Source organism: Xiphophorus maculatus, chromosome 4 (assembly GCF_002775205.1).
Source record: "Xiphophorus maculatus strain JP 163 A chromosome 4, X_maculatus-5.0-male, whole genome shotgun sequence".
In the NCBI taxonomy this organism is placed as follows: domain Eukaryota; kingdom Metazoa; phylum Chordata; class Actinopteri; order Cyprinodontiformes; family Poeciliidae; genus Xiphophorus; species Xiphophorus maculatus.
Genome location: NC_036446.1, coordinates 17,606,676 through 17,632,999, shown reverse-complemented (window position 1 = coordinate 17,632,999; position 26,324 = coordinate 17,606,676). Strand labels below are relative to the sequence as shown.

The 26,324-nt window shown below is 38.7% G+C and overlaps 1 protein-coding gene across 6 annotated transcripts in view; it reads right to left on the bottom strand.

Annotated features, from left to right (window-relative positions):
* mical2 (microtubule associated monooxygenase, calponin and LIM domain containing 2) overlaps positions 1 to 25,277 on the bottom strand; it is a 33,465-nt gene extending 8,188 nt beyond the window's left edge. For 2 of the 6 annotated variants that reach the window (XM_023332151.1, XM_023332149.1), the window contains exons 1-14: positions 24,922 to 25,277; positions 15,155 to 15,528; positions 9,548 to 9,755; positions 8,853 to 8,969; positions 7,746 to 7,847; positions 5,583 to 5,738; positions 5,004 to 5,104; positions 4,304 to 4,561; positions 3,452 to 3,567; positions 3,226 to 3,352; positions 3,062 to 3,152; positions 2,496 to 2,643; positions 561 to 760; positions 88 to 194 (exon numbers count right to left, since the gene is read on the bottom strand). In XM_023332151.1, coding sequence (XP_023187919.1) covers positions 88 to 194; positions 561 to 760; positions 2,496 to 2,643; positions 3,062 to 3,152; positions 3,226 to 3,352; positions 3,452 to 3,567; positions 4,304 to 4,561; positions 5,004 to 5,104; positions 5,583 to 5,738; positions 7,746 to 7,847; positions 8,853 to 8,969; positions 9,548 to 9,755; positions 15,155 to 15,415 — 1,992 coding nt within the window. In that variant the 5' untranslated portion in view covers positions 15,416 to 15,528; positions 24,922 to 25,277. The remainder of the gene's footprint in view (positions 1 to 87; positions 195 to 560; positions 761 to 2,495; positions 2,644 to 3,061; positions 3,153 to 3,225; positions 3,353 to 3,451; positions 3,568 to 4,303; positions 4,562 to 5,003; positions 5,105 to 5,582; positions 5,739 to 7,745; positions 7,848 to 8,852; positions 8,970 to 9,547; positions 9,756 to 15,154; positions 15,529 to 24,921) is intronic. The other 4 variants (XM_014473063.2, XM_023332150.1, XM_023332152.1 and 1 more) reach the window with 4 other exon arrangements.
* Between the last annotated feature and the right edge of the window lie 1,047 nt (positions 25,278 to 26,324).

Below are 26,324 nucleotides of genomic sequence, written 5' to 3'. Positions count from 1 at the left end.
CAAATCAATATGTCAAAAAGTTACAAAAAGTAGAAATTAGCATAACTAAAGTTATTTTTAGTACAGCAGATTAAACATCTCTGTTACCTTTGGTACCCGCTTCCTTGTCAGTGCAAGATTGAGATCATTATTATTAGCTTTGACTTCCTCTGAGGGATATTCTTCATTGTTTTCATCCACTCTTCTGGAATCTGCTGTGTAGCAAGAAACACAATGAAGTAAATCAGAAAAGCTTTCCCTTTGCAAAGCATATTGAATGAAGCAATAGGATGTGTCTCGAGAGCCAGTGTTTGTGTAGAGGAATGTTTTACTTTAAAGAGCACTTTTGTTGAAACATGCATGCAATCAAGAATCACAGAGTACTTGACTGCAAAGTTTCACTAGACAAAGACCTTCTTCTCAAGCCACTACACCTTAAAAGGGCAGAACTGCAAAACATCTATAAAATGTCTGTAAAATGTATTTTCTTTTTTAAATGAAGAAACTAGGGAACAGAAACAAAGAAAACAGTGAAAAGAATGTAAACTTCAGGGCATTCTAACTAAAACAGAACCACGTACCCAACGAAGGTAGAGGAGTCCCACGGAAAAGCTCGTAGAACTTAGACAGGTAAGCAATCATCCTGGTTTTGTCCAGCTCATCACCAGCGCTCAGGTCCAATGCAGAAGTGAATGGGCGAATCCCGAATTCCCGATCGCTGATGTCAAAAGCTTGCTGGAGGTTTGCAGTGTGGTCTTCCTCATTTAAAGAGTCAAAGTCTCTGATAACAAGGACAAACAATAAATTAAGCTAAAATACTTGATGACACAGAAACTGAACATTTAGATAAGACAGTTTAACTTTTGTCATAATATGCTTTGAGTTTTAGAAATCTTCCTGCTACTCTTGGTTCTCATTTGCCCCTCAGTCCCTTCAGTAACCCATTTACCTATGACCTAAATATCCATTTGTCCATCCAGGAATAACCAGACAGGAATGTGGCAGCAAGAAATAGAGACTCTTTGAAGGAATTATTTGCGGGCAAATCCTTCATTTCTGCCCGTCAGGTGACTACCGCTGAGTGAGGGTAAGATAACGCTAACATGGGGAGTCAGTGCGAGCACAATGGCTTTGTTTAACACAGAGGCATATTTTTTACTTAAACCTACAGTCTTATAAGAAGTTTAAAGCTGCAAAAAATGACCAGTGACAGAAACAAAAAAGAGGCTCTGATGTGTGGCAAATATGGTGTGTAGACGGCAGGAGGAGAAATGTAAAGAAGCAAGCAGTAACCTAGCAGCAACACACACAAACATGAGTCTTTTTCTTTTCAGCGTGGACCTGCTCCCCTCCCTGCTGTCTGTGCTGCTGACAGGCCTGCAGATAGGCCAACAAAAATGGGACGAATGCCAGAAGTTCCTGGAAATTTATAGGTCCACCAAAAACTGGAACTGCATGTGCCAAGGAATGAAGGCAATAATTAACGAGTCGCATGGATATATTTAGGTTTGTAAATGCACTAATCTACAGTCGCACCGGTACAGTTTTTTTATTTTTTTTTTTTGTTATAAAGGAGCTGGTTTTCTCCTCAGTTCCAGAATTAGACTGAGAAAGGGAGTTGTCAAAAAAGTAGCAGAAAGAACTCTTAGCATGCAGGTTTTTTGCTTTGTTCTAATTTTTTAAAATACAAAACTAAGCAAAACTTTCATCAGAGAAAAACAGAAACCTTCATATTGTACAGGCCAAAAGTTTGGAAGCAAAGTTAAATGAGCAGAAAAAAGATCACATAATTTGTAAGCTTTGCAACAAATGAAACCTCAAAGATAATCAGGTATTTGTTGTTTTTTTTTTTTGTCTTGCTTAAGCTTTGCGACCTCCTCTGGCCACAACATACCACAAACTGTGATTTGTTTTGTACTTTAGCACCCTAAAATTAAACACTTCCTTTCTGATGTTAGCGCTAATTCAGCAATGGTTTGGTAATTTATCTAGAATAAATTGAGAAAAACTAAGGCCAGGTCTGATCATGCAGCAGAATTTAAGCTACACAATATTGTTAAAATCTGCATTTTGCAACATCTTGATATTTTATGATTTTCTTACTCTTCTTTGACCCTTTGTTTTATCATAATTCCTACACAATTTTCAGTGCTGTGTATTTACATCTCTGGGTATTAAACTCTAGTCCAATATACTGATAACACACAAATAAAAAATAATGACCCGTCCAAACCAACCATTTCTTCTACCAATCAAGTATAAGGACATCAGAAAATCTTGAATTGGCACTAATTTGATTAACATTTGTATATTAGAAGCAATAAATTCCAATTTCCTCACTTTGGTTTCAAAGCCTTTCTCATGATACTTCCACTGAAATTTAACATGCTTAGCTTTATCATCTGTGTAAATAAAAGACATGGTTAAATTATTGCTTGCCTGCTTTTCAAACTGTGCAATACGAATTTATGAGTGGTTTAAAGTCTAAAACCGCAGCCAAAGCTGGTGCTACGTACATCAGCTGGGGTTTAAATCTGTGAATGAGGGCACACAGGGCGATGCCACTTCTCCAAGACGATGCCAGGTCTGTGATGGAGACATTCCTGTAGCCCTCGGTCTGTTTCTGGCACCAGGAAAGGAGCCGCGATGGCCGGATCTCAGACTCTAGAAGAAACATCAAAAAAGGAAAAAAAAAATGTTAGAGAGTCACGGATCAGAAAATTACGTAATACCAGGGCAAAAGGAACAGAGTGCTTTTAAATAAGGAAGTGAAGCCTGAGGTGAGTGTATGTGTCGGAAGCTGATTGCTCATGAAGTGTGAAGAACGTGTTATTTATCATGAGAAACCTATTGTAATATGTGTTTGTCTGCCATTTGTAAGTAATTACTCCTTAGACTAAAGTTTATGCATATTATTATGTAATTATGTTTAAATAGGAGCAAAACAAAGAGAGAGAAATTATATCAACATTCCTAATAGAATCCTTCTCAAAGAGAGTCAGTCCTATCAGTAAAATCACCGCCCTGAATAACAGTGAGGTGAGTCAGCAGCTGTCAGTTTGTTGACTCCTCTTACATTTACCTCGTCTATAGAGATTGACAGGCCGTCGTATGGTAGCAGCACGCTCCAGGGAGCAGGAATTTAGCTCTCCAGTGACGTACAGGTGACGCACCTAAAATCAAAGACACATCAAAGTAAAAATATGTCCATGTTTGGAGAGTTAAGGTTGAAGAAAATGAGCTTACTTGGTGAGGTCTAACGCATGAGGAGTTGAGGTTGGGGTATCGAGTTGAAGGGTCGATAGTGTACTGGTCAAAGTTTTTGGCTATGTTTTCAGGAGTAGTTTGTGGTAGAAGTCGATAAATACTCTCCCTAAATTATACATAGAAAGTAATGTATTCGTAAAGCAAAGGTGAACTTGGAAATAGTCAAAAACACCATGAGAAAGTTTCAGACGGATTGTGCATGTACCTTTCTGCCAGAACTTCCAGAACCGTCCGGCCTTCAGCCCAGCTCTTTACCATCCAGGCCGTATCAAAGGCAGCCAGGAAACCTCTGGCACAACCAGTCCCCATTGGCCAGAAGGGCTGCAACAAAGCAAATGCATCAAATACTATATAAAGACATGATAAAAACAACTTTTCAACTTAAACTTGTTCATTCAGTGACATTTTGACATTTCCAAGAAGTAGTAGGGAAGTAGTAGGGCTTGATTTAGAGTACCAAAATATGCAAGACAAAAATGCTCTGGACACATGACTGGTTGTTACTTATTAATGATGTTTCAAGAGGATAAATCATATTTGATGACCACAGAGAAAATTATGGATTATGATACCATTAATATGGGAAAAAAGGAGAAGAGTAAAATCTTTTTGTTTTTACGTTTTCAAGCTTGTCTGAATTTTAAAAATGTGCTTTTACTCCTCCAGTAGTTGCTATGTTTTGCTTTTCAGTGTCACATACCATAGATCTGACTTCACACAGTAGATATCTCAGACATTTTTTAATAACCATTGCGTGTAAAAGCAGACAGACTTCCTGTACATGTTCCCACAGGCAACTGTGACATCTGAAAAGTGGCACAAAAAACTACATGTATCTGCTGACAACAATAGGATTGACTGAGGTGAAAAAAATAGGTAAACCACTCACAGGCGGGCATATAAAAGACTCCACCCTCTATTTTTAGAGACATCACCCCAGTTTATCTGGTGGAGATAATTTCAGACTCAAGTGCTTATAATTTAATGCATTTCTCAAACTCTCAGCATCTGAAGTCAGCCTGTTTTGCTGCGTCTGGTCTGCCTTGGCCTCCCTTACCTCCAGCAGACTGTCACCAACTAGCGCCACCAGCAGTTGGTGTCCGGATCTCTCCCTGGCCAGAGCGGCGTTCTCAGACGCATACATGCTTGTGAAGTCAAACATGGCCACATCTGGCTGCCCGCAATGATTCATGGCGTAATCGAGTGTGGGAAGTTGATAGTTGGTGCCAAAGTCAGCAGCTTCTCGGGCGTAGCTCAGAAGGGCTTCCTGGTTGACATTTTCGCTGCTCAGCAGCATCTGAGTGTCCATGTAATCCTGTTTAAATGGAAATGAACAAGAGAAGAATCCAGAAAATGAAGTCTTAGCTTTGTGTCAGACACAAGGTTTCCACATTCAAAGTGTACCATGGTTTCAAAAGGCTACAGTTTCAAAACCACTAACATGTTGTATTACACCTTTTGGGTAGGCATGCCAAAGTCAGTGCAGTTGTTGCCCATGTGGATCACAGGTGATAACAATCCTCCTCTCCCTGTGTTTACTGTGAGCTATCAGTGTAGGAGGGGGAAACCACCCAGACTTTTGTCTTGTTAAAGAAAAGAGGTTTGCTCTTTGCAAATTCAACCAGAACACGCCACAATCACGGCTCTGCTACTGAAGGAAGCTCCACAGAGCAATTTTTCTGATTCTGTTTCTATGATGCTTGAAAACAAATACAACACCATCATAATTAATACAGAAGAAAATACGGCTTACTTACATTGATGACAACTTTTTTCTCCAGCAGACTCTGTTTCTTTGCCGTCATGACAAAGTAATGTGTGTTGTCCTTGTAATAGACAATGTTCTCCAGATCAATGCCTGCAGAGAAATAACAGCATCTTAACACTCTTACAGTTCACAAAAAAATTCCTTTTGAAGGATAATTGTTATCATATGATTGGATAGACTCATCAGTCAAAATTGTTCATTCATAATTCTAATTTTATTTTTGTTGTTTTTATTTATTATTTTCCATTTACAAAATCCCATACATTTCTAATAAACCACAAAACAAGCTAAAAATAAATCTACACTACTGATCAACCCAGTTTGGACCAGGTGTTTAATTTGTACTAAGCAGTATTTAATCAATCAAGTTTATTTGTAAAGCACTTTCAGAAACAAGGCAGTTCAAAGTGCTTTACATTATAAAACACAAAAAGAAGTCATAAAAACAACCTAGAGCCAACAACTGAGAAACCAGAGACAAACGTTACATTTTGACAACTGCTGCCATCATCAAGATTAAGTCATGATATCGATTTAATCTGTAAATTTCATATTCTCTATATCCTACCTGTCTCCTCTTTGAGGTCAAGAAAGAACTTCTGGTTGAAAATGAAGGCCACGCCGCTGATCTCCTCTACTTTCGCCTCCGCAGTTGTGTTCCTGTTGATAAAGTTGGCTGTGATGGCGATTGCCAGTTTACCTCTGAACTCTTTCCTTTTGAAACCTGGCAAAAACACACACACACACCCACACACACACACACACACACACGCACGCACACACACACACACACACACACGCACACACACACACACACACACACACACACACACACACACACGCACACACACACGCACACACCCACAGACACACACACACACACACGCACACACACACACACACCGAGGCAGAGAGGGTTAACTGGGAATGCTCGTTGTCCCAGAAAAAAATTAGGGCTATTAACTCATCTGTTTAAACCAAAAGCAATCCAACCTCAAACCATAATGACAGGGCATTTATTTTTGGAGAAGGACTTTAGTAAAGGAACAGAGGTCATATTCTGTAAGGAGCGCATGGAGTTAAGTGAAATTAACTTCCTTGTAGTAAATAATATTATTGCCTAAAGTAAACAAAAGTATTTAAATAAGACCTTTATTTATTGTTTTACAACAACTTAAAAGATTTATTGCTTACAACAGGAATATGCTTTATGGGACACTAACCGAAGTTAGAGACTTATGCAAGTCTGTGCTGCATTGTCCCCAAAATGTCATTTGACTGTGCTTTCCCAAAGGCAGCAGCACTGAACAAGTCTGATTGCATTTAACTGTGTTACCATAAGCAGGCCACAAAAGCAGCACACAAGCAAGCGGTCTGCAGTTAAGAAAGTAATTTCCCCTCCGGGTTCTTCATGATTACAAAATGAGCTAAACATTTCATTCTGGTTCAAAAAGTCCTTTTAAGGAATAAGCATTTGATCCGAATTAGTTGTTTGATGACAGCATTTTTAGAGAAAAACTGAAAACAGCAGAGAGTTGGAACTGCTCCATCATGAATGGATCAGCTTTGGTTGAATTTATATTTAGCAGTCCCCAGCGGGAGAGATAGATGACTTCATCCAGGCGCAACTGAGAGCAAGAGTTTAATCTTAGGCAAGAAAAATACACAATAGCATGTTAAAGTCTTGAATCATCCCTCATTGTTTTCTGTTTTGCATCCAAGGAGCCAGATTTTCTTGTAATCTTTTTGAAGAGCTCCAACTCAATATCGATAAATGATATTTGAAGCTCTTACAAAGGCTTTTATTTGACGTTTTCCACTCATTTTATGTCCAGAACAAACAAATCTGTGGAGGAATGTTAGTTTTTATTGTAAGTTAAACCACTTTGCTCATTTCCTCCCCTTTTTTCTGAAAATATGACGTTGATATGTTTGTTTACTGCAGACATTTCTTCGTTGTCTTCCAATTGAAACTTTATTTATTTATTCAAGCATAAACATGTACCATGTTCAGGAACAAGAATTGGAAAGAGTTCAAATGTTAGACAGCAAAATGTAATAAGAAAAAGTCTTTAAACTTCTGTATAATATACAGAATGTATATTTATAGAGTTTAAATTATGAGCAAAGAAGTGAATTCTGCATATTTAGTTACATTATGACTATTAAAACGTCTTAAGGAGAAGATTTAATACTGAGATGCAGAGCTGTAATAAACTTTTTTTTCCTTTTTGCCTGCTTCAGTGTTTCAGACAATTAAAAAATGATAATATCAGACAGAATTTGTCTTTGTCTTTAACCTGAGTAAAGACAAATGCTGATTTCTTAATTAATGCCAAAAACATAAACTAAACCATCTGGCCATATTCTAAATGTAATTGATTCACAAAGTCACAAAGCCTAAACTACAGAGAGAACCATTATATCAAAATTACTCCAAAAGTGCATCAATCACCCGGGAGGCAGAGGTTCAGAACAGTAGTCACTGCATGCCAGTACCAAAGTCCAACTTCTATAAACATATTTACTTTTAATAATCTTTCCTGATGTAAATTGGACGATTCTTGCTTTGAAATTGTTTTTACCCTTTGTCAGCTATTTCAATACTGGAGGATCTGGGAGTGGCACCAGGTTCCAGTCATCCATCAACGAGCTCTTGTCATGTTTAAAAGTGCGGAACACAACCACAGCTTCCTAAACTGTCCAGGCCTTTTGTTTCCCTGCGTCTCACCTTCCAGCGTGTTTCTCCGCCCATCGGCCCCCACCACCACATCAAACTCAAAGCCAGCCACCGGGTGATCTGCAGGTCGGATTGCGGCCCTCCACCCAATCGCTGAAAAGACAAAAAGCAACTGGGAGTGCTGGGTAAATCCATGCACATGTATACAAGTTTCAAATCAAATTAATCCCCCCTTTGTGATGTGAAGAACATGAGGAACATCACATTTATCTAGACGGTTCTTGTTGGACGGCCTTTGTTGTTACTTTAAAGCTATATTAAATTTGTCAAATCTGGCATGACGGGGAAAAAAATGTAATAACTGTACAATTAAAGGCTTAAATGTGTATATACTTCTCCATTTAAAACAAGGCAAAATGTTGCAGCAGATGTGTTAGATGAGTGTAGGTGTTGCTTGCCAGTTTGCTGTGAAATAGTTTGTGTGTGGAAAATACCATCCACAGAGTCAAGGGCACAGCTAAGTCAGTCACAGTGGAGCAGGAGGGATAAGTCAGGCTCTAAATTTAGCCAAAGCTGGTGTTGTTATCGCCACGTCGATATGAAAACTGAACTGACACCTCCTGACTTATCGTGTGCTAAGTTGAAGGCCGGAGCGGGATGATGGGGGTCAAGTATCCACTGCGCTTTGCTCAAATGTTATTAAACCTGAAATGAGACTGTACATATTCTGTCTAAAAAATAAAATAGGTCACTGGTTAGTGTACTGCAGAGCGGTAGTATAAATAGCAGAAAAAAGATCAGTTACAGGAAGATGATGCAAATTACATGACCTTTGGTGTTTTGATCTGCAAATGATAAAAACAAAACCTGTGCCAATGTTTGTGTCGTGTTTATTAGTGAGTGTCAAGGAAATAAAATACTCTCAGACGAGATGTTCCCTTCTGCTTAACCAGCTTAAATGTGCACCAGAAGCAGCAAAGGAATGTAAACAAAGATCCTGCAGGAAGCTAAACTCCACCTGTCTAAAAAAAAGATACACTTCTCAAATTGATCCTCCTAAAAGCTAGACATATTCCAGCTGCTTAGATTCCCTTCATTTCTCCACCATCTAAACCTCCTGCTTGAATACCACAGCCAAGTGGAGGTGAGATTGAGTACCTTCGTTTTGCTGATCTTCTGGAGGCTCCAGCAGCTTAATAAACTCCACGTTGATGTGGAACTCCACAGCAACGATGAGAGCCACCTTCAGGAGGATGAGCTGCAACTGCTGAATGCCTGGCAGAGACAGACACAAGTCCATGTTTTCATGTTTGCCTTTCATCTAACTGTTGAAAGCAAACTCTGCTTGCATGCGATATGTCTGGAACGCTGAGCAGTGCCTCCAAATAGGCGGAAAAAAGGAGAGCATGCTTCACTCAACAAGGTCAGTGAACTCATCCTTTAGGAGGGTTTAAGTAACAATAAGGATGGCTTTGCTTTTCAAATGTTTCCCAAGCAGTTGAACTTCAGACATGGCAACCTTAATGTTTTTCAAGTTTTTCTTTATGGGTTTTTTCAACATCTAAAGAAAGAAATTAACTTTTTCACAGCCGTTTAAGGTAACAGAAAGGACGCAAGTAGTGCATTGGCTCCAAATTTCAAGTTTTAGGGATTTGCAGTAAAAGGGGGACACAGAAGGTGACATTAAAACAAATTATCTAATTATTGTTGTACTACTGCTTCTTTTATCACCGGCCTAGAGGTAAATAAACTCCATATATCATATTGTAGTTTATCATGCAAGAAAACAGTTGAGTCACAGGAACGGAGTGATTTAAAAGGCCGGTTTTGTTCCAGTGAAGTCTGTTACTCACTGATGTGGTCGATGGCTCCGGCACAGAACTTTCCGTAGAACTTTTTGGCCCCGAGGCCCCGCAGGTCATGGATGGTGTAGGGCCAAAGATGGAGCACGTTGTGCCTTGAAAAAGAATCCCTCTTCTCAATCACCACCACCTTGGCACCCATCAAGGCAAGCTCGATGGCAGTCCGCAAGCCACACGGGCCTCCTCCGATGATGAGGCACTGAATGGAATGACACAATATGCTGGTTATTACAAACAAAGAGCACAGTTAAATGACCTGCATCAGGGTAACATCTTTGTCATAGAATCAACAGAAAGCTTGTTGAAACAGAGAAGAACATTACAATTGTTTATAATGAGCTCTGGAGCATCATGCAGCTCCATTCATCATGAGAAGGAGTTGTACTTTACTGCTCCACTCCTGAGACGCTTTAAAGTGTCTCATTCAGGAACAGTTAAGTAAGACAAACTCCTATAATCAGTCCAGTCCGCACAAGATTGCTGATGTATGTGTGATTGTATTATTGGCAAAGCTACAATGTACAAAAAGAAAATAGTTTGCACATGCTTGGAGTGATGTATTTATTAGTAAGCTGCCCAGAGACACATAATTCAGGTGTTATTCACAAAACAGGCTCACCGAAGAAAATGCATGAAGTCAGTTTGAGGTTTAAGTGTCTGTCTGAGCATGTGTGGTTGAAACATTACATCATCGTCCATAATGACAGATGAACAAGGTGACGCATGTGTGTTGGCACAGTCCTCCTTTTTCTTTCCGTTTGAAGACATTACGAGACTTTATGAAGAAAACTGTTCAGAGATGGGGGGCATGATTATTTTTGACGTTTAAACCAGACCGAAGCTTTCCTGCAATGCTCAGCAGTTTCCTGTCTCAAAGACTTTTAGACTGAATATATTTACTTTTCATTTGCCTTTCTTAGAAAGACTCCGTTATTCAACAGATAGACGCAGTAGATAGAACTTTGACTCCTGGCATCACATGTAGTTACAAAAATATTAATAATAAATATGATAATAGGGTTTCACATGCATCAGTCCCATGAGACAATCTGCCTGCCTGCTGCTCACTACAATAACAAAACATGCTGAAACGTGAAACACCGGCAAAACAACCATAGAAACAACATAAACATCACAAAAATATAAATAAATCTGTTTGTCCCATTTACAACTTCATAGCCCAACCTGATACATTGCTCATTTTGTTCCATCCTGTCACCATTTATACGTTTTAGAAAAACTATGCCATGCACTGGTATTTTCTGGAGATAAATAATCATAAAGATGTTTGCATTCTTTAACTTTAACATGTTTTTTAACAGGCTTTTCAGCAAGTTATGGCTCAGAAGCCTTTTTGGGATCATCTGACTCTTATGAAATATGACAGATAATGAGCCCTAACCAAACCAAAATGACTCCAAATGACCTGTAATATCAGAGTAACATAACCATACTTCTCCAAAATAGACTTCAGGAAGGTTAGAAGAAATTCCTTTCAATCATTGGTTGTCAAACCTGCTATGAAACAATACTAAGTTCTATACATAAAAAAAAGTTTGTTTCCAAAGCACCATTCAAGCACAAGGTTACTCCACGTATTCTACAACATAATGAAGGGAAAAATGAGGAAACTATAAATAAAAACAAGAAATACAAGAGAAAATTACAAAAAGAAGAAACATTAAATGAAAAATTTAAACTAAAACCATTTCTAAAATAACATAAAATTTAATGCAATTTTGGAAAAAGCAACATTTTGTATCTTCTTTAGAGATTTTAAGACAAGCCGTGACAACTACTGTATAAAATATATTTTTTCAAATATTCTATTCATGTGCTATTCTGAGGAATATTTACTAAATGTAACTCTAATATTAAATATCCCCAATTAGAGGTCGCTCAGAGTTAATATAGAAGTGAAAACATCAAATCTTAAGAATATGACATAAAATTAAATATAATCATACAAGAAGGTTGAGCATTTTATAGTTATTTATCACCATAGTTTCTCATAAAACTTACAGAAGTAATAAACCAATACACTGTGGCAACCTTACAGAAGTATATTTTATTTTTTTCTGTGTTTTTGTGTTTTAATTTTTTGCTGTTGTCTTGTATTAAAGTCTGTTCTACATTGCATACTTCTCCTGCACCAACAATCAAAGGCCTTGTGTCTATCTGTGACCTGCTTCTCTCATTCTTTGTAATAAGCTGCCTGAGGCTGTCAGATGTGAACCGCAGAGGCAGGTGGTGTGCACACTGCCCTGACAAGTTTAAGCTTTCGGTTATTTCCCTGCGCAAAGCAGTGCTTAGTGCGCTGACGTTCAACCGGTGAACAGATGGGGTACAGCATCATTTATAGACGCACGATAAAGGAACTTTCTCAAATCCACTTTCAAAGAGCGCCCATTGTTCTCTAAACTCGTGTCACTGTTTTGACTTCTCTATCAGCCATGAGCAGAAGTGTTTGTTTTTACACTTTCCACTCACTAATCAGGGTTTTTTTTTTCCTGAACTCTGGTGCCACGTCTGCTGAGTCAGGACACTGGTTTCCTCTCAGCTGTCTCCACCTGTGACCCCCCTCTCCACCCACCACGACCTCACCCTGACATTCATCAAACTCAGCCAGACAGCCTATGAACAAACTGTCAGGTTGATCGGAGTACATTGGGAGATGGACAAATCATGCATTGTCACCTGGCATTAGGCACAAGAGAGGAGTTTTGTTGGTAAATTATGCTAACATCTGATAACAGCTGTGACACCTCTGACGGAGATGGAAGCACTTCAAAACATGTCAGGTATGTCTGAAGAGACATAGGGTGGCTGAGTGTCTAATAATAAAAATATCTTTAAGATTGTATCACGTTTAGACACAATGAGTTTTATTGAAAGCAAGCTGCCTCCTAGAGATCTGATGAAGTGCACTGAGGCTGACTTGCAGCACGATTTATATGAAAAGACAGATTTTGTTGTACACAGTAAAACTCAACGAGATGGATGCTTGGCCTCTGCTACCATCTGTGTTAGGCCGTAAAAATCGTGACATCACATCCTGTAAAAAAGACTCAGCAATATGAAGAAAAAGCCCTGAGTGAAATCACATATGCCACTGACGGAGAACAGAACTGACAGAAAAACTGAAGGATTTGTTCACCCAGTAATTGAAGAAGAAGATGTAAAAGGAGCCTTTGTGAGCAGTAAAAACACAACGCACATGTAAGCAGTTCATTAAAATCAAAAACATTTTGCTGTGATTTCAGAAAAGATTCTTTGTCAAGTCAGAAATACAAAATAAGAAACTCTAATGCATTTGTCTTTTTTAAGTTGTTGCCTAAGATATTCTGAGCCTTAAAAGACAACTAAGCAGAATTTAAAACATTTCAATAATAACCACATCCCTGCTCCAAACGTTCAGGAAAAGCAAAAAGGTAGCCAAACGGAGTCTAACTGGGGCCAAATAATCAGAGTTGCTGAGTGATGCTGTCTCTTCTTCTGTGCAATAAAAACTGTGCTGAATCTGAGCACAGCTGACAGGTGAACACTTGTCTGGGTTTCGACTTTCTCTCATCACCTTTTTTGTGCCTCCTCCCCCTACACCACTACAAATATCCTCTGCACAGTTTACACATATCCCATTGTAGAAAATGTTCTTCATTAAGAGGACAGACTTTTAATCTATCATCTTGTGAGTGTAAGATACGAGGAAGCAAGGAAAGAAAGAAGGGTAGTAGGACATAAGGAACAAAGATAAAGGACAGATTAAAGCAAGGGAAGAAGAAAGGAAAAGTGAGAAAAAATATGACACAAGACATGATAAAAATGAAATGAGGGAAGTAAGGAAGGACATAAAGTGGACAAGAAGAGAAAGAACAAAAGATACAAGGAACAAAAGCCATAAGGAAAGGTCCAATGTAGGACACCATGAAGGAAGCATAGAGGTAAGGAAATAAGAATGGACACTACAAAGAAGGAAGAGGAATAACAAAGGAAACAGGGAAAAGAGGAAAGGGAAGGAAAGACAATAAAAATAAAGGACAGAGTGAAGGAAAAAGAGAATGACATGGAAAAAAGGACAGAACTCCTAGATAAATTTCTACATTACAACACTTGGAAAATCCTGAAATCAAACCCCATACTTTCACAGAAGTATAGGAGCCATGAATAAAATACAAATTTACTGGGATGCATAAACAATTGAGCCTGGGTTAGCTGTCCCACACTTAACTTTAATAGGATGTCAGAGTCACACTTATGTCCAGTAAAAACAAATCATGTGAGATGAAACAACAAAAAACACTTCCTAAATCCTAAAACTTTAATGTTGTATAAAGCAAACTTTTAAGCTGGACCTTTCATCATTGTGGTTTCATGCCTGTCAGCAACACAGTTAACCTGATGGGTGTGTTTTAATATTTATAGAAAGACTCTCCTGCTCCAATTGCTAATCTCAACTCTTCTAGGTTGTGGATAAATTAATAACTCTGCATCTGCTTCCTTAAAACAATGATCACCTTAAAAAGTAAAGCAAGCATAATAAACAAACTTAACCACGAAACATTTAGATGCTGAACTGATTGACTTTCATACCAAAAATGTTGACAAGAAAATTAAATTTCCTGATAAAAAAATATTTCCGTCTGCATTTTTATCTTTATTGCACAGGTGTACAGAACCACACGGGAAATGTGAAACAGCAGATGAATAAAATGCAACAGTCCAGGCTGTCTGCAGTGAAGACAGGAAAGCATTTTTCTGCTGAAAACATGGAGCTTTGGGCTTGCAGCAGTAAATCAATTGGATATTTTGGACAGCAGCCAAACAAAAGGTACAGCTTCTAAAATGTCACCAGGCATAATATAAACAGAAAAAACATAATTAACCTAGCTTTATAATAAAGTTAAACTAGTTTTTAAACTTAATACCTTGTTTCATTATATTTATACTGAGCCAAATACAAAAGCTTTCCTGCTGTTTGCAGGAAAAGATCCCTTCTGAGATGTGAAAAAGGGTTAATTTACCATCCTTTAAACGCCTTTTACAACATTTCTACATAACACAGTCATTAATATTTGCTTAGCTAAGCTAACTGTATGAAATGTAGGTGTTGAGTCAGCTAATCAATCTAATCAGCATGTTGTTTTGTTGCACCTGTGAGTCACAGCAGATCAACAAGATATATTCAGCCTCTTGATTTTCAGCTATGCACAGCAATGTTGTTCAGTTTTGCAGAAGAGGCGTTGTTAAATTCAGAAAACAGTGACAATAAAGCTCAAGCATCAAAAAGTGGAATGATGTGAAAATACATGCTATATGTCTGGCTAAAACCCAAGTGAAAATTATTTCCAGTAGTGGATAATTTGCTATTTACTGGTTATTGACCACAGTAGATCTTAGCCTAAATGTTTGATGTGACTATTGCAGTTAAGACACAGACTACTAATAACTGCTCCATAAAAGCTGATACAGACGAAAACACAAGAGAAAACATGTCTCTAAATGAATGTTTGTATCTTCTGTCATTATTACCCTGTTCTACACCTCCATCATATTTAACATTACTTTTTCTTAACGATGAAGGGAAATAGTTAAACTCACCTTTGTCCCCACACAAGCTTGACCTTTCTTGTACTCCTTGTGGGATATCCTTTTGTCTAACTTGCTCCAAAGTGCCTTGGCCTTCCAAGAGGTGACCTTTGCCTTCATGCTGCAGTAGAAAGTGTTGTGGTTCGCCGGGTCAAGGTCCAAACGTCTGCAGAGGACGTTAAAGGCCTGCAGAGTCCCTTTACAGGTGGAGGCCTGGATGAAGTTCTCAAACAGCTTCCCGACATTGTCGCTCTCCTCCTCCATCTTTCCCATTTTCCCCTCTGCAGCAGATGTCTTGGTGTGCTGAGGTTCCTGCTCAGCGTCGCTCAGCTCGCTCTGCCAGATGTGGCTACACCCTCGGCTTGGCCCGCACCGTCATGCCCATTCTGAGGAGGCAAGACACATAGCAGTGATGTCATCCCATGGTAGAGTCCAACAGATGGCTTTAAGTAACTTGTGTTTTTCCATTTTCTAGTTTTAGCCAAAAGATCTATTTACATAACTTTAAATGGATAATAGATTTGAATTATGAAGCAGTTTGACTGCTTTTTGTTAGGAAAGCATTCCTTTACCCATTATCTAAGGCAGGAGGCATTCTGAGACGTGGTAGGCTTACACCCACATGAACAAGATAACATTTCAAGTACAGACAAGGTTGAAAAAATATATCCAGTTCCAGTAAGCAGCAAAGCAGTGCGACCCTGTGATTGAACTTCAGGCAGCTGCTGACAATATTTCTAACTTTTGCTTTACAGACACAACTACAGGATCATAATTTAACCTTACTAGTTCAAAAAATGTGACTGTTTCACAACCTCAAGACTCAAGGAATGGCCATATCATATCACTTTTTCCCCCTGGGTTTCCTAATGATAAATAATTGGACTTGACAACATCTTTTAACGTGATATTCTTTTAATGGTGATACCAGTAGTCCTATAACTTTAATAAATCCAAATCCTATGTGTGTGTCTTGCAAAAAATGTGTCTATATCCAAAGCTATGCATGTGATCCTAATCAGTAGCTCACTTAACTTTTCAAAGGTATTTTTCTACAATTTTCTTTGGACTTTTTTTGCATTTTACTCTCAATATCTGTCCATGGCAGCATTTTGTGCAGTGTGTCCAGAAGAAAAGTGGATTGCTTTGGGAGAAATCCACTGTTTTCCAGCTCTTTCTCACAAACAGAGACCAATACTGGCTTGAAAAAACATTGTTTATGTACCTAGGGCAGTCTGAATTTACATTGGATGACCATATTTGGCTATGCTGGCTTTACTATGGACTGTTAATGGGATCAATTATCATAATCTAGAGCTCATGAGGAAGTATTTTTTGTCTAAGCTTTGTTGAAAGGAATCTCTACTATCTTTACAAAGTTTACTGCCAGTAAACACATTTAGATATCATTTTTGTCTTTCTTAAAAGATTCATGTTTCCCTTAATTATAAATATATACTGTATGTGATCAATACATCTTTAGCATTTATAATATTCTTTCTTAATGTACCACAAAGTATGGCTATTGTTTCATAATAAGGATATTTTATTTCTAGGTCTGGTTAGTGGTTCCAGCCAGACCTCTGTGCAACTACTTTTAATGGGAACTCATGCAAACAAAATCAGATAGACGATTATTTATACAGGCCTATACTACAGCGTGCATTGAAGCACGTGTGCTTACATGTGTGCCTAAATGTGAAAAATGTTGTTTCTAAAACATGCACTCTCATCAGACTGAAGCTGAACTGACACAATTAAAGCCCGGTTCCTCCAATCAACCATCAAGCACTTAAAAATCTGTGCCAGAAACTGGTGCCAGAGGTTGAGATCAAAGCAAAATGTTGAGAGTTTCAGCACCAGGCCCGAGTGTGCCGACGTGGGCGGAGACCACAGCTTCCGTGAGCTTTGGGGGGAAGCCTGGCTTTGAAATTTTAATGTCCTGCAGAGTGGGACGGGTGTGGTTAGACAAGAAGTCGTAGGGGCTGTGCAGGGTCTAAACACCCACCCCACCCACTGTATTCCACTGATACTGTCACACCACAATCCCAGGCGGCGATGTGGCGCAAAGTTGCTCATGTAGATAGTAAAAAACAGAGGTGACCATTCAGTAATGACTCACATATTTCTAATTATGTCCTCATGCCACGAGGGTTTGAACCTCGCTCCAGCAGCAACAAAATTTCTCTCCAGGCTAAAGTTGGCATTTTAATTTGCACAGAATCCTGTTTGACCACATGTCTGCATCCTGTTTTTGACCCTCTTGCTTTACAGAAATACTTAAAGTGAGGCAGGAGATCCATGCAACCCACAGAAATGCTCTATATGCATTTTGGACGGCTGTAATATCCTGTCAGCATATCCTATGGAGGCCCTGACGAGAATCATCCAGGCTTTAGTGGGCTGGCATTCCTTTGCCACGTGGCTGCAGAAGCTCTGCAGTCGTCCATCATCATCCTTTTAGAACAAACTCTTGGTCCTCTCATTGGCTCCATAGGCACCCGGTTATAGGATGCATCCATGGTTTCTTGGAAATGTTCAGGTTTGTCATCAAAGAAGATATGACATAGATTCACACGTCATAATGCATAACTGGAGGTGTAATCTTTGACAATGATCAAAAAGCTCTTGCCTTTCTGGAGCATTTGCACTTTATGTAGACTTCATGTTTTATCTCCTTTTCACAGTAAGGGACTTTGTTTTTCTTTTCTTACTTTTTTTTCTCCTTTTGTTGCTTTTATTTTTGCTTGAGCTTTCTAAGAAAAGTTTTTTTTGTGATCTAATTTTATTTCACATTTGGCCAAGGTAGAATGTGAAAATCTTAAGCGAAATGTTTAATACGCCTATGTTGTCACGTTTCAAAAATAAACAAATAAACCGGTAAAGCGCCACAACAATTAAAAGCATCTGATGTGTGATTCTGGCGCCACTAATGAAACAAACGCTTAAATAAGTTGATGCTCAGCACCGAAACTACCCTGCCTCTGACACATGGACTTCACCAACTCGGTCTGACAGAATGGAAAAGTGACTTGTGGGCAGACAGAAAGAGGAACCCTCAGAGTGGCTGTAAAAATACAACCGAGTGAAACGGAAAGATTACCCTCAGCCGAGGCAGATAATGGTTGAGAGGATCACAGAGTTTATTACTATGTTGGTTTACATTTCCTTTCTGTCCAGAAAATGATGTGATTAAGTGAAACCAGCTGTGGCTAAGAGAGAAAAGTAATGGGGAGTCATTCAGTTCCTAACACAGGGATGACTTCATTCATGCCATTTATCAAACAAACTACTGCTCACCACTAACACCCTATGATTTTAATCATGAATGCACCTTTACTGCATTTGGACACACTCCCTAATATAATGAGCGTTTTTACATTGTTCAGAACAGAATCAAGAGAGAGGCATGCAGTCAGAAGGTATCTGTTCGTAGTTTGATAAAGAAGGAATGGTATGAATGTAAAATATGTAACTGCGACAGTACATGTTAAGAGAAAACTAAACAGGGGCGGTTTCATATTCACTATTTGGTTTTACTGGAAAACAGTTGCATTTTATATTTACTAACTCTAAATTCTTCAACAAGACGTCTACCAGTGACTGTAATAACAAGCATCTTGCCCATTCGTCCCGATAAAGACACACAAAAAAATACATCACCCAGCAAAATTGTAAATGTAGAGAGGAGAGGAAGGCAAAGTTTAAGTTTTATCGATATCTGGCTGCACAAGCAAAATTGGATTGGGCAGATCCTTTAACTGTTTGCTTTTTTACTGGGTTCATTGACCATAGTTAAGAGTTATCTTTTTATTTATAGATTTAACAGATTCAAGCATCATTAAAATGGCTCATCTGGGATGTGATCCTGACAAATCCTCTGTCGAGATGGACTCAAGGTTTTCTGCTTGAAACCTAAAGTTGAATCACTATCAGACAACAGAGTTACTAATCTGAAATATTTTCAGCCACAAAAACAAACTCTGAAAAGAAAGGGCAATTTTAAAGGCCCCTGGGGCAAAGAAAGACAAACTTATAACACCACATCAAATAAAATGCCTGAATTTCTAAGAGATACATCATTCACTTCAAATAACCACAGTAAACCCTCGGTGTTGGTCATCAGGGCCCTTCATCTGGCATCTTATTCATTTCATGCTGCAGTACAGAGAGTCTAAATGGATGTGTCCTTGATTTAAAGAACATCAGGTGTGTTAGAGCAGGAGCTAAAACAAACAGGATGCAGTACTGAGCTAATTTGGTTCATAGTGGGGAAACACTGACAGGCTGTCTTGACCTCAAACTTCAGATAACTAAAATAGTAACAGCCCAAAATGACAATTTTCCATTGATAAGCTCACACTGATGATTTGCAGGACAAATCTTGAAAAATTTGCCTTTTATACAAGAAAACCCCGATCGGTGATTCACAAGGTTATAATTTATTGTCATGATGTCCTAGACTGTTTTACAACTGAAACTTTGTCTTCTATGTTTTGCAACATCGAGTCATCAGACGGTTGATTCAATTCTGCAAAATATTAAACACACTTTTAAGTGCGGGAGAGTTAAGAATTTGCTTCCACAGAGTCCACTGCTGCAGACAGAATCACAAAACTGCACAGCAAGAAACGGAAAACACTGCTGGGAAATTCACATATACAGTAGAGCAAGCAGCCAGCAACAGTAATTAGAGATTGAACTGAAGAAAACCAGGAAGGAACCCTCCGCAGGCCTGATAAGCAAGCAGAAACATTTTGTTCATGTACTGTTCAGCCTGTAGGGCTGAATCCTCCACCAGGCCTCCAGAGCTCCTCTTTATTATCTCAGTTCACTAAAATCTGGCTGCGTGTCCAGGCAGCTGTGCCAAAGCAAAAGAAGACTGTGTCCTGATAACAGTAGTTCACCGAAAGATAAAAGTAAATGTCACTCAACTTCAGAAGGACTTCAAAGGTAAAAAAAAAAAAACAGACTCAAAGTGTTCATTTTAACTAAAACAGGAGCAAGAATGTGGAGTTTTCTGTCTGCAGGCTCACCTGACCTACAAGGTGTGTTCAGCACATGGTTCTTTGCACAGTAACTCACTGAGATTAGTTATACCTGACTGCCTTTTATCCACATCACAGAAAGGCGCAAAGGAGGTTTAATAGTATTATTTCTCAGCAGGAAATTCAGCCTAGCCACGCTCAGAATAGACAAGTTTCATGTTGCAGGAAAAAAAAAAAATCGCATGACTGGAAAATAAAACAAGCACAAGCAACTCTTTGTTTCACAGACAAATATTCAACATCCACCTGCTCTGAAGTCACTAAAAACAGCTTGACTGAGACGTTTCTTTTCAACAGGACCAAATATTCAAAATAATTTTACTACAACATAGAGCCGAGCGTGAAACCGGAGCTACTCTGGTAGGAAAATTAAATCATGGTGATGCAACACTGGAGGGTTGTGAGCTCCCTCATATTCGGACACTTCATTCCCAGGCTTTTCCTGAAAAGACTTTCTGGCTTCCTGTAAAGATCAAAGTTCAAAAGAAGGCTTCCTCTGTTAAGTTTCACCTCTGAGATTTTAACCCCATATTTGACAAAGTTCACAGGTGTCCTTTCGTCTGACAGAAGGAACTTATTAATAGTTTCCTGGGATAATTTTACTACAGTAATGCTGATGATTTATTCTTACCACTCTGTTTAGATGCTGAGCAATCCAATAGGGCAGCATGGATCTTCATAGAAAAGCAGCTATGCTGCAAAGTGTAACATCATTTTTTAATCTTACTTGGTAAATAAAAATAAGAGTCCAAAAATCTACTTGTCTTCAACTGTCAGTATTTGTACTATTGTCATCATGAAGGTTTTATGTTTTGAATATGAAAAAAAAGTTGCAGGCTCCTTCTAAGAGAAGCTATAGGCTAAGAAGAACAACCTAATGATACATATTTATGTTTGATTATTTAATTAGCCAAAATTGTACTTGGGTTGAAAATATCTACAGATAAAACTTTGGGTTTTCACCAAAATAACCACATTTAGCTTGCTATATGGGCTTACTTAAAGGATCGTAATAAAGTGTGAATCTGAAAAAGTCCCAGTGTTGTCAGTTTGCTGAAGAAGCATAAAAGTTTGTTTTTCTGCATAACTTTGGGAAGGTTAATAAAACCAATTCAGAAAACATTTAAAATATTTTTTTTCCAATTTTCACAGCAGTGGATTTTAAACAACTTCACTCCAAGATAAGGCAGCTCAGGTAAATTGCTAAAATCCCAAATGCCATATTCCACATTTAACATGCCTGAGTTAACACGGGTAATGTTAAAGTTCCTGGCTATTTAAAAACAGACTGAACAAGTATAACTTGTTTGCACGGATTGCCTCTTCTTTTTTAAAAAGAACTTAGCAGCACAGCCGGGGATTGCAAAGTTGAATTGTCTAAAACGCACCGCACTACATATGGCTGAAAAACAAACAGAGCTTGTAAATTCAGTAAACTCAAATTATAGAGCACGGTAGAGGATTTGCAATTATTTGGGCTTCTTTTTCAGTTTCAGGACAGTTTTCAATCACAGTGTTAAATTTAAAGTGTTTCATAGAGGCTCAGCCCAAGCTGGACCATTAAACAATTAAGAAAATGATTCCCAAACGCAGCAGCAAATTTAAAAAAAAAAGAGAAAATGATCTAACATGAAACTGCAATGACCAAGTCGAAGTCCAGATCTAAACTCATTTGAGGTGCTGCAGTTAAAACCATGCCCACTACCTTTAGTGGCCTGTGGCAATGTTCTCACAAAACGTTGGCAAGAAACAAAACACTGCTTAGAACTGCAAAAAGTTGAAATCGGTCTCTGCGGCAACATGATGATTTTTAACACAACAGCAAAAATAAATTAAAATTACTTTTACAAAATCCTGTTTAAGTCAATCTATCTCATAAACCAAATCCAAAGGTTCTGAGACTGAAGTTCTGTTGATGTTTTCATAAAAAGTCTTTTTTTTTTTCCCCCCTACAACTTATGAGGCTAAAAAGATGAAAATATTTTACATTATAGTGGCTGGTACAAGCCACTAATTTTGCACACATTTCTCCTAGTTATTTATATAACCTGATTCACAAAGCCTTCCGGCTTTGTAGCTGTTTTTAATTGCTGCGAACATTACAGTAAATCTGGCAGAGTGTCACTCTCTGAGGAACAACAAACCCCACCTATCTGTGTCAGTTCCTATCTCTTTTGTGTAGCCGCCTGGTCGCATGTGACTGTTTTCTATGCTATGGAACAAGGAAGGAAATGTGCTGCAGAGAGGAAGAAGTACGTTTACGACACCTCCCTGGTAATAATGAGCTTGGGCTTCCACACATAGTCACTCTGTTCAGCACATTCAAATCGTTTTTGCTCTCAGCATGACTTTCTAAAACATGTCTTATGACTTTCATATTCATTAATCTGATATCTTGGTGGTTCATTCATAGAGATAATCCTTTGTTATCTGGTTTTATTAATTTTATCGCTTGTTTGATAAACATTAGGAAGGAAAAAACGTTTTCAAATTTGGCACGGGTGTTCATGTTTGCAACACAACGGTTTCGGGGTTTAATTCTGTCATTGTGATTGTTATATACTGTATTGACTAATATTATTACAGTAAGAGAGAATAAAAAGCTGAAGCAGCCGCTGCAGTTCTGGCCTCCTACAGGTGAGTCAACTCTCAGGTGTTGCTAAAACAAACAGCAGGATTTACAGCAGGAAGAGCATCAGTGCATCTGTCATCTTTGATCAAAGAATCAAAGAGTTAAGGGAATTAGCACCATTTTTGGATTCTTCATAAGGATCATCACAGGCCGGGCCTTCATTTGGCTGCATGCTTGAAGCTTTCTGTACTGTTTGTTTCTCACCACACTGTTTTCAAGCTAAACTGCAGTATAGCTGGTAATTATACACTAAAAATGAAAGGCTTGCCGTGTAAATTTGCACTTGTAACTCACTGGAGGAGTACTGAAACCTGCAGTTTAGAGTGTCTGCAGACCCACTGGGTTTAAAAAAGTGGATGCTGATACACAAAAGTCACCTGAATTTATGTCTGTGTTGTGTAACAATAAAGTTTAGAATAAAGGAATAAGAGTTAACTCTGTTGACTGAGCTTGCTCACTACAAAAAAACCTGAAGCAAATGAAGGTAAGTAAATGGCATTCACAAGTATCACAGTAAAGACCATGACTGCAAATGCATGCCACACTTTTCAGAAACCTATTCTTCAAAAGGAAATATTCACTTTCTGCAGATGGAACTAGGCTTTTTGATGTACGCATAACATACCCAAAAATAACAATGTATTCATCAGAAGAAAATTAAAATGCTGAATTCAGAAAACTTGTGAGGGTGTGGACACAAGACGATAGATTTATTAGCAAGTTAGCCACGCTGTCTGACACCAATAAGACCAACCTGTGTAATCAAATATGATTAAAGGTGCCATAAAGTATTAGTTTAAAGGTGTGCACACAGATGGGATATCTTTTCAGTAGGAAGGGAGTAATGTGGCTGAAGGTCGATGTGAATACAGTTCAAAGTTTATTGGTGCCTGGACCACAGTGGACTGTAAATAAACACTGCTTAGATTAGAACAGTCACAAAGGTTAATTCCTATAGTCTGATGGCAAAGTGGGATGGGGGGAAACTTTATCTTCACCACAGGAAATTATTGCTCATAGAACATGAGGAAGGAAAGCAGCTGGTGTTTGGGTGACTTTTCAGACCCATACCAGAAAAATGTGCTGTGGGATCATGCATCATTTTGTAATGTTCTCAGTCACAGCCTGACTGTGTGTGCATAAAGTATGTTGAAACACAGAGTACAGAAGAAAAAAAAACAGAGCTGTTCTAAAAACAGGTTTCTGTTCTGTTCTTCTTTGATCAGGAGTTTGATCAGGAGGCTGCTGTTCATTTAAGAGCCGGCTGTGTGTATTTGATCAACACATGTGTGTTAACCTTCGTCACTGGGAAACATTAACAGAAAGCTCCTGTGGCTCAGGGATCTCTGATAGCCTGTAGACACTACACACCACACCTTCTCTTTATTATTCAGCTGATGTCGCTTTTTAACCCAGAGGTCCATTTTGGAAACTGCTGAGCCAGTGGAAAAGGCACAAAAAAAAAAAAAAACTTTAACAAACTTAAACAAAAATAAAGACAACAGCCAACTATACCCGTTTATACTCTCCTTTAAGAAAGCTGCCGTTCTAGTTGTGATTGGAGCTGATTTGAGATATAACAAGCAGCTACACATGTGCTTGCAACTGATTTATGACACAAACCATGAGCATGACAATAACAAAAAACAAAAAAGGAACTTGCGCAAGAGGAGATAACCTTTGTGTTATCAGAAAGTGGAGACAAGACCAGCTGCCTGTCTCCTCTCAAAAAGAAGAGTTTAATCAGGACTTTATAATAGCTGAATCCTGACTGCTAAAGGGAAGTCTCCAGAAAGGATTAAACTTCAAAGATATCACTGTGAGATGATCAAATCCCCATATTCTGTCAGCCTTCAAACTTCTGCAATATTCTCCAAGGCCAGATTTAGACTGACTTTAATGTGAGCTGCTTAATTAGAGCATTTTTTTCAGTCACTGGGTCATGAGTTGCATTACAGTCAAGTCTAATCGTGTCAAACATGCAGCCTGAAACACACGCTTTCAGAAACCGGTGAAGAACCCAGTCAGGTGCCTCAGAGGTCCCATCGGGACAGACAAACACAGCAAATAGCAAAGTGTAAAAATCAGAAAGAGCTTACCTTGTAACTAAACCTGAGCTCTCCCGCCTTCCAGAGTCGTCGCTGAAATTAGGAGCTGTGAGAAAAACGACTTTCTCAGTCTGTCTGACAGATTCTCGGAGCCGCTGTCTGAGGGCGGCGCTCAAAACTGGGACACATCCCAGAATTGCTACTGTAGCTACTAAAGCTGCTGAGGAGACTGGGGCTAAAGCCTTTTTTTTTGGGTGCTTTTTACTATCTACTAAAAACCATCTTTCAGCCTTTTTAATGAACTCATCCGTGTGCGTGTAAAATATATGACATTTTTAGCCCCAAACAAAGCCGTAAGAAAGAACTTCACTCTATTGCAAAGTTTCTTTTTTTCCCCCTGAGACTGCCAGGCGCCACACGTCCCTGGCCCAGTCCTGACAAAAACACTGCGGCCCACGTTTCACCGTGTGTCAGCACAAACTGTAATCCGGCTGCACATTGACAAAACCCCCCTGAATAAACTCTGTAAAGACGCGTGAAATCCTCAGCCCGGACGTATCCAGGTGAGAGTAAATATACTGCCATCTTGTGGCCATTTTATTTTACAATTTTTTTATCGTCAAATGTTGGTCTTTAAATAGAAGTTAAAGGTCCACTATTATGCTTCCTTGAAGAAGCTATAGGAAAGGTCAGTAGGCTATACAAAACATGTTAATTACATTTAATACACAAAATCATTCTCAGATATTGAGATTTTGCCCGATTAGTTCTGTTTTGAGTTAATTAAGGAATGCACTTTTTTAGGTCTACGTCACCATTATGCAAATGAGCTGGCTGTGCCTTTCTAACTTAGTGTACATTAAGTTAGAATGTACAACCTTGTGGTACAACCTTATATATTTGACCCTGAAGCAGGTCCAGAAGCACAATAATTCAGCACAAGAATATTTTTTTCCGCAAATGCAAACTTTTTTTTTTTTTAATATTCGCGAGGTTGGAGGAGGAGCACTTCTCTCAATATAAAAAGTAAAAAAAAAAAATACAATTAAAAACTCAGACAGTATCGGTAATGTGCGAGTGCCTGACATGTTTTCAAAAACACACTGAAGACAATCACTTCCAGTTTATTACAATTAGTAAATGTGACGATGTGTGTGTGCGTAGGGGTGTGTGTGTGTGTGTGTGGAGGGGGGGGGGGGGGGGGGGGGGGGGGCTGTGTGCGTGGGTGTGTGTGTGTGTGTTTTTTTGCCCCCTGTTTCTATAAGCAGGAGATCCCCATATGGTCATACAGAAACAAGCAAAAAGTTATATATTTTTTAAATAAATATTAAATTATTGATTTTGAATGAGTTTGAGATCTGCTATTATGGTCTGTGATTTTTTTGGCCTTAAAAATACTTACATTTGCATATTAGCCTAGGCTGGTGCAGAACTGGATTAATAGACTAAATTTC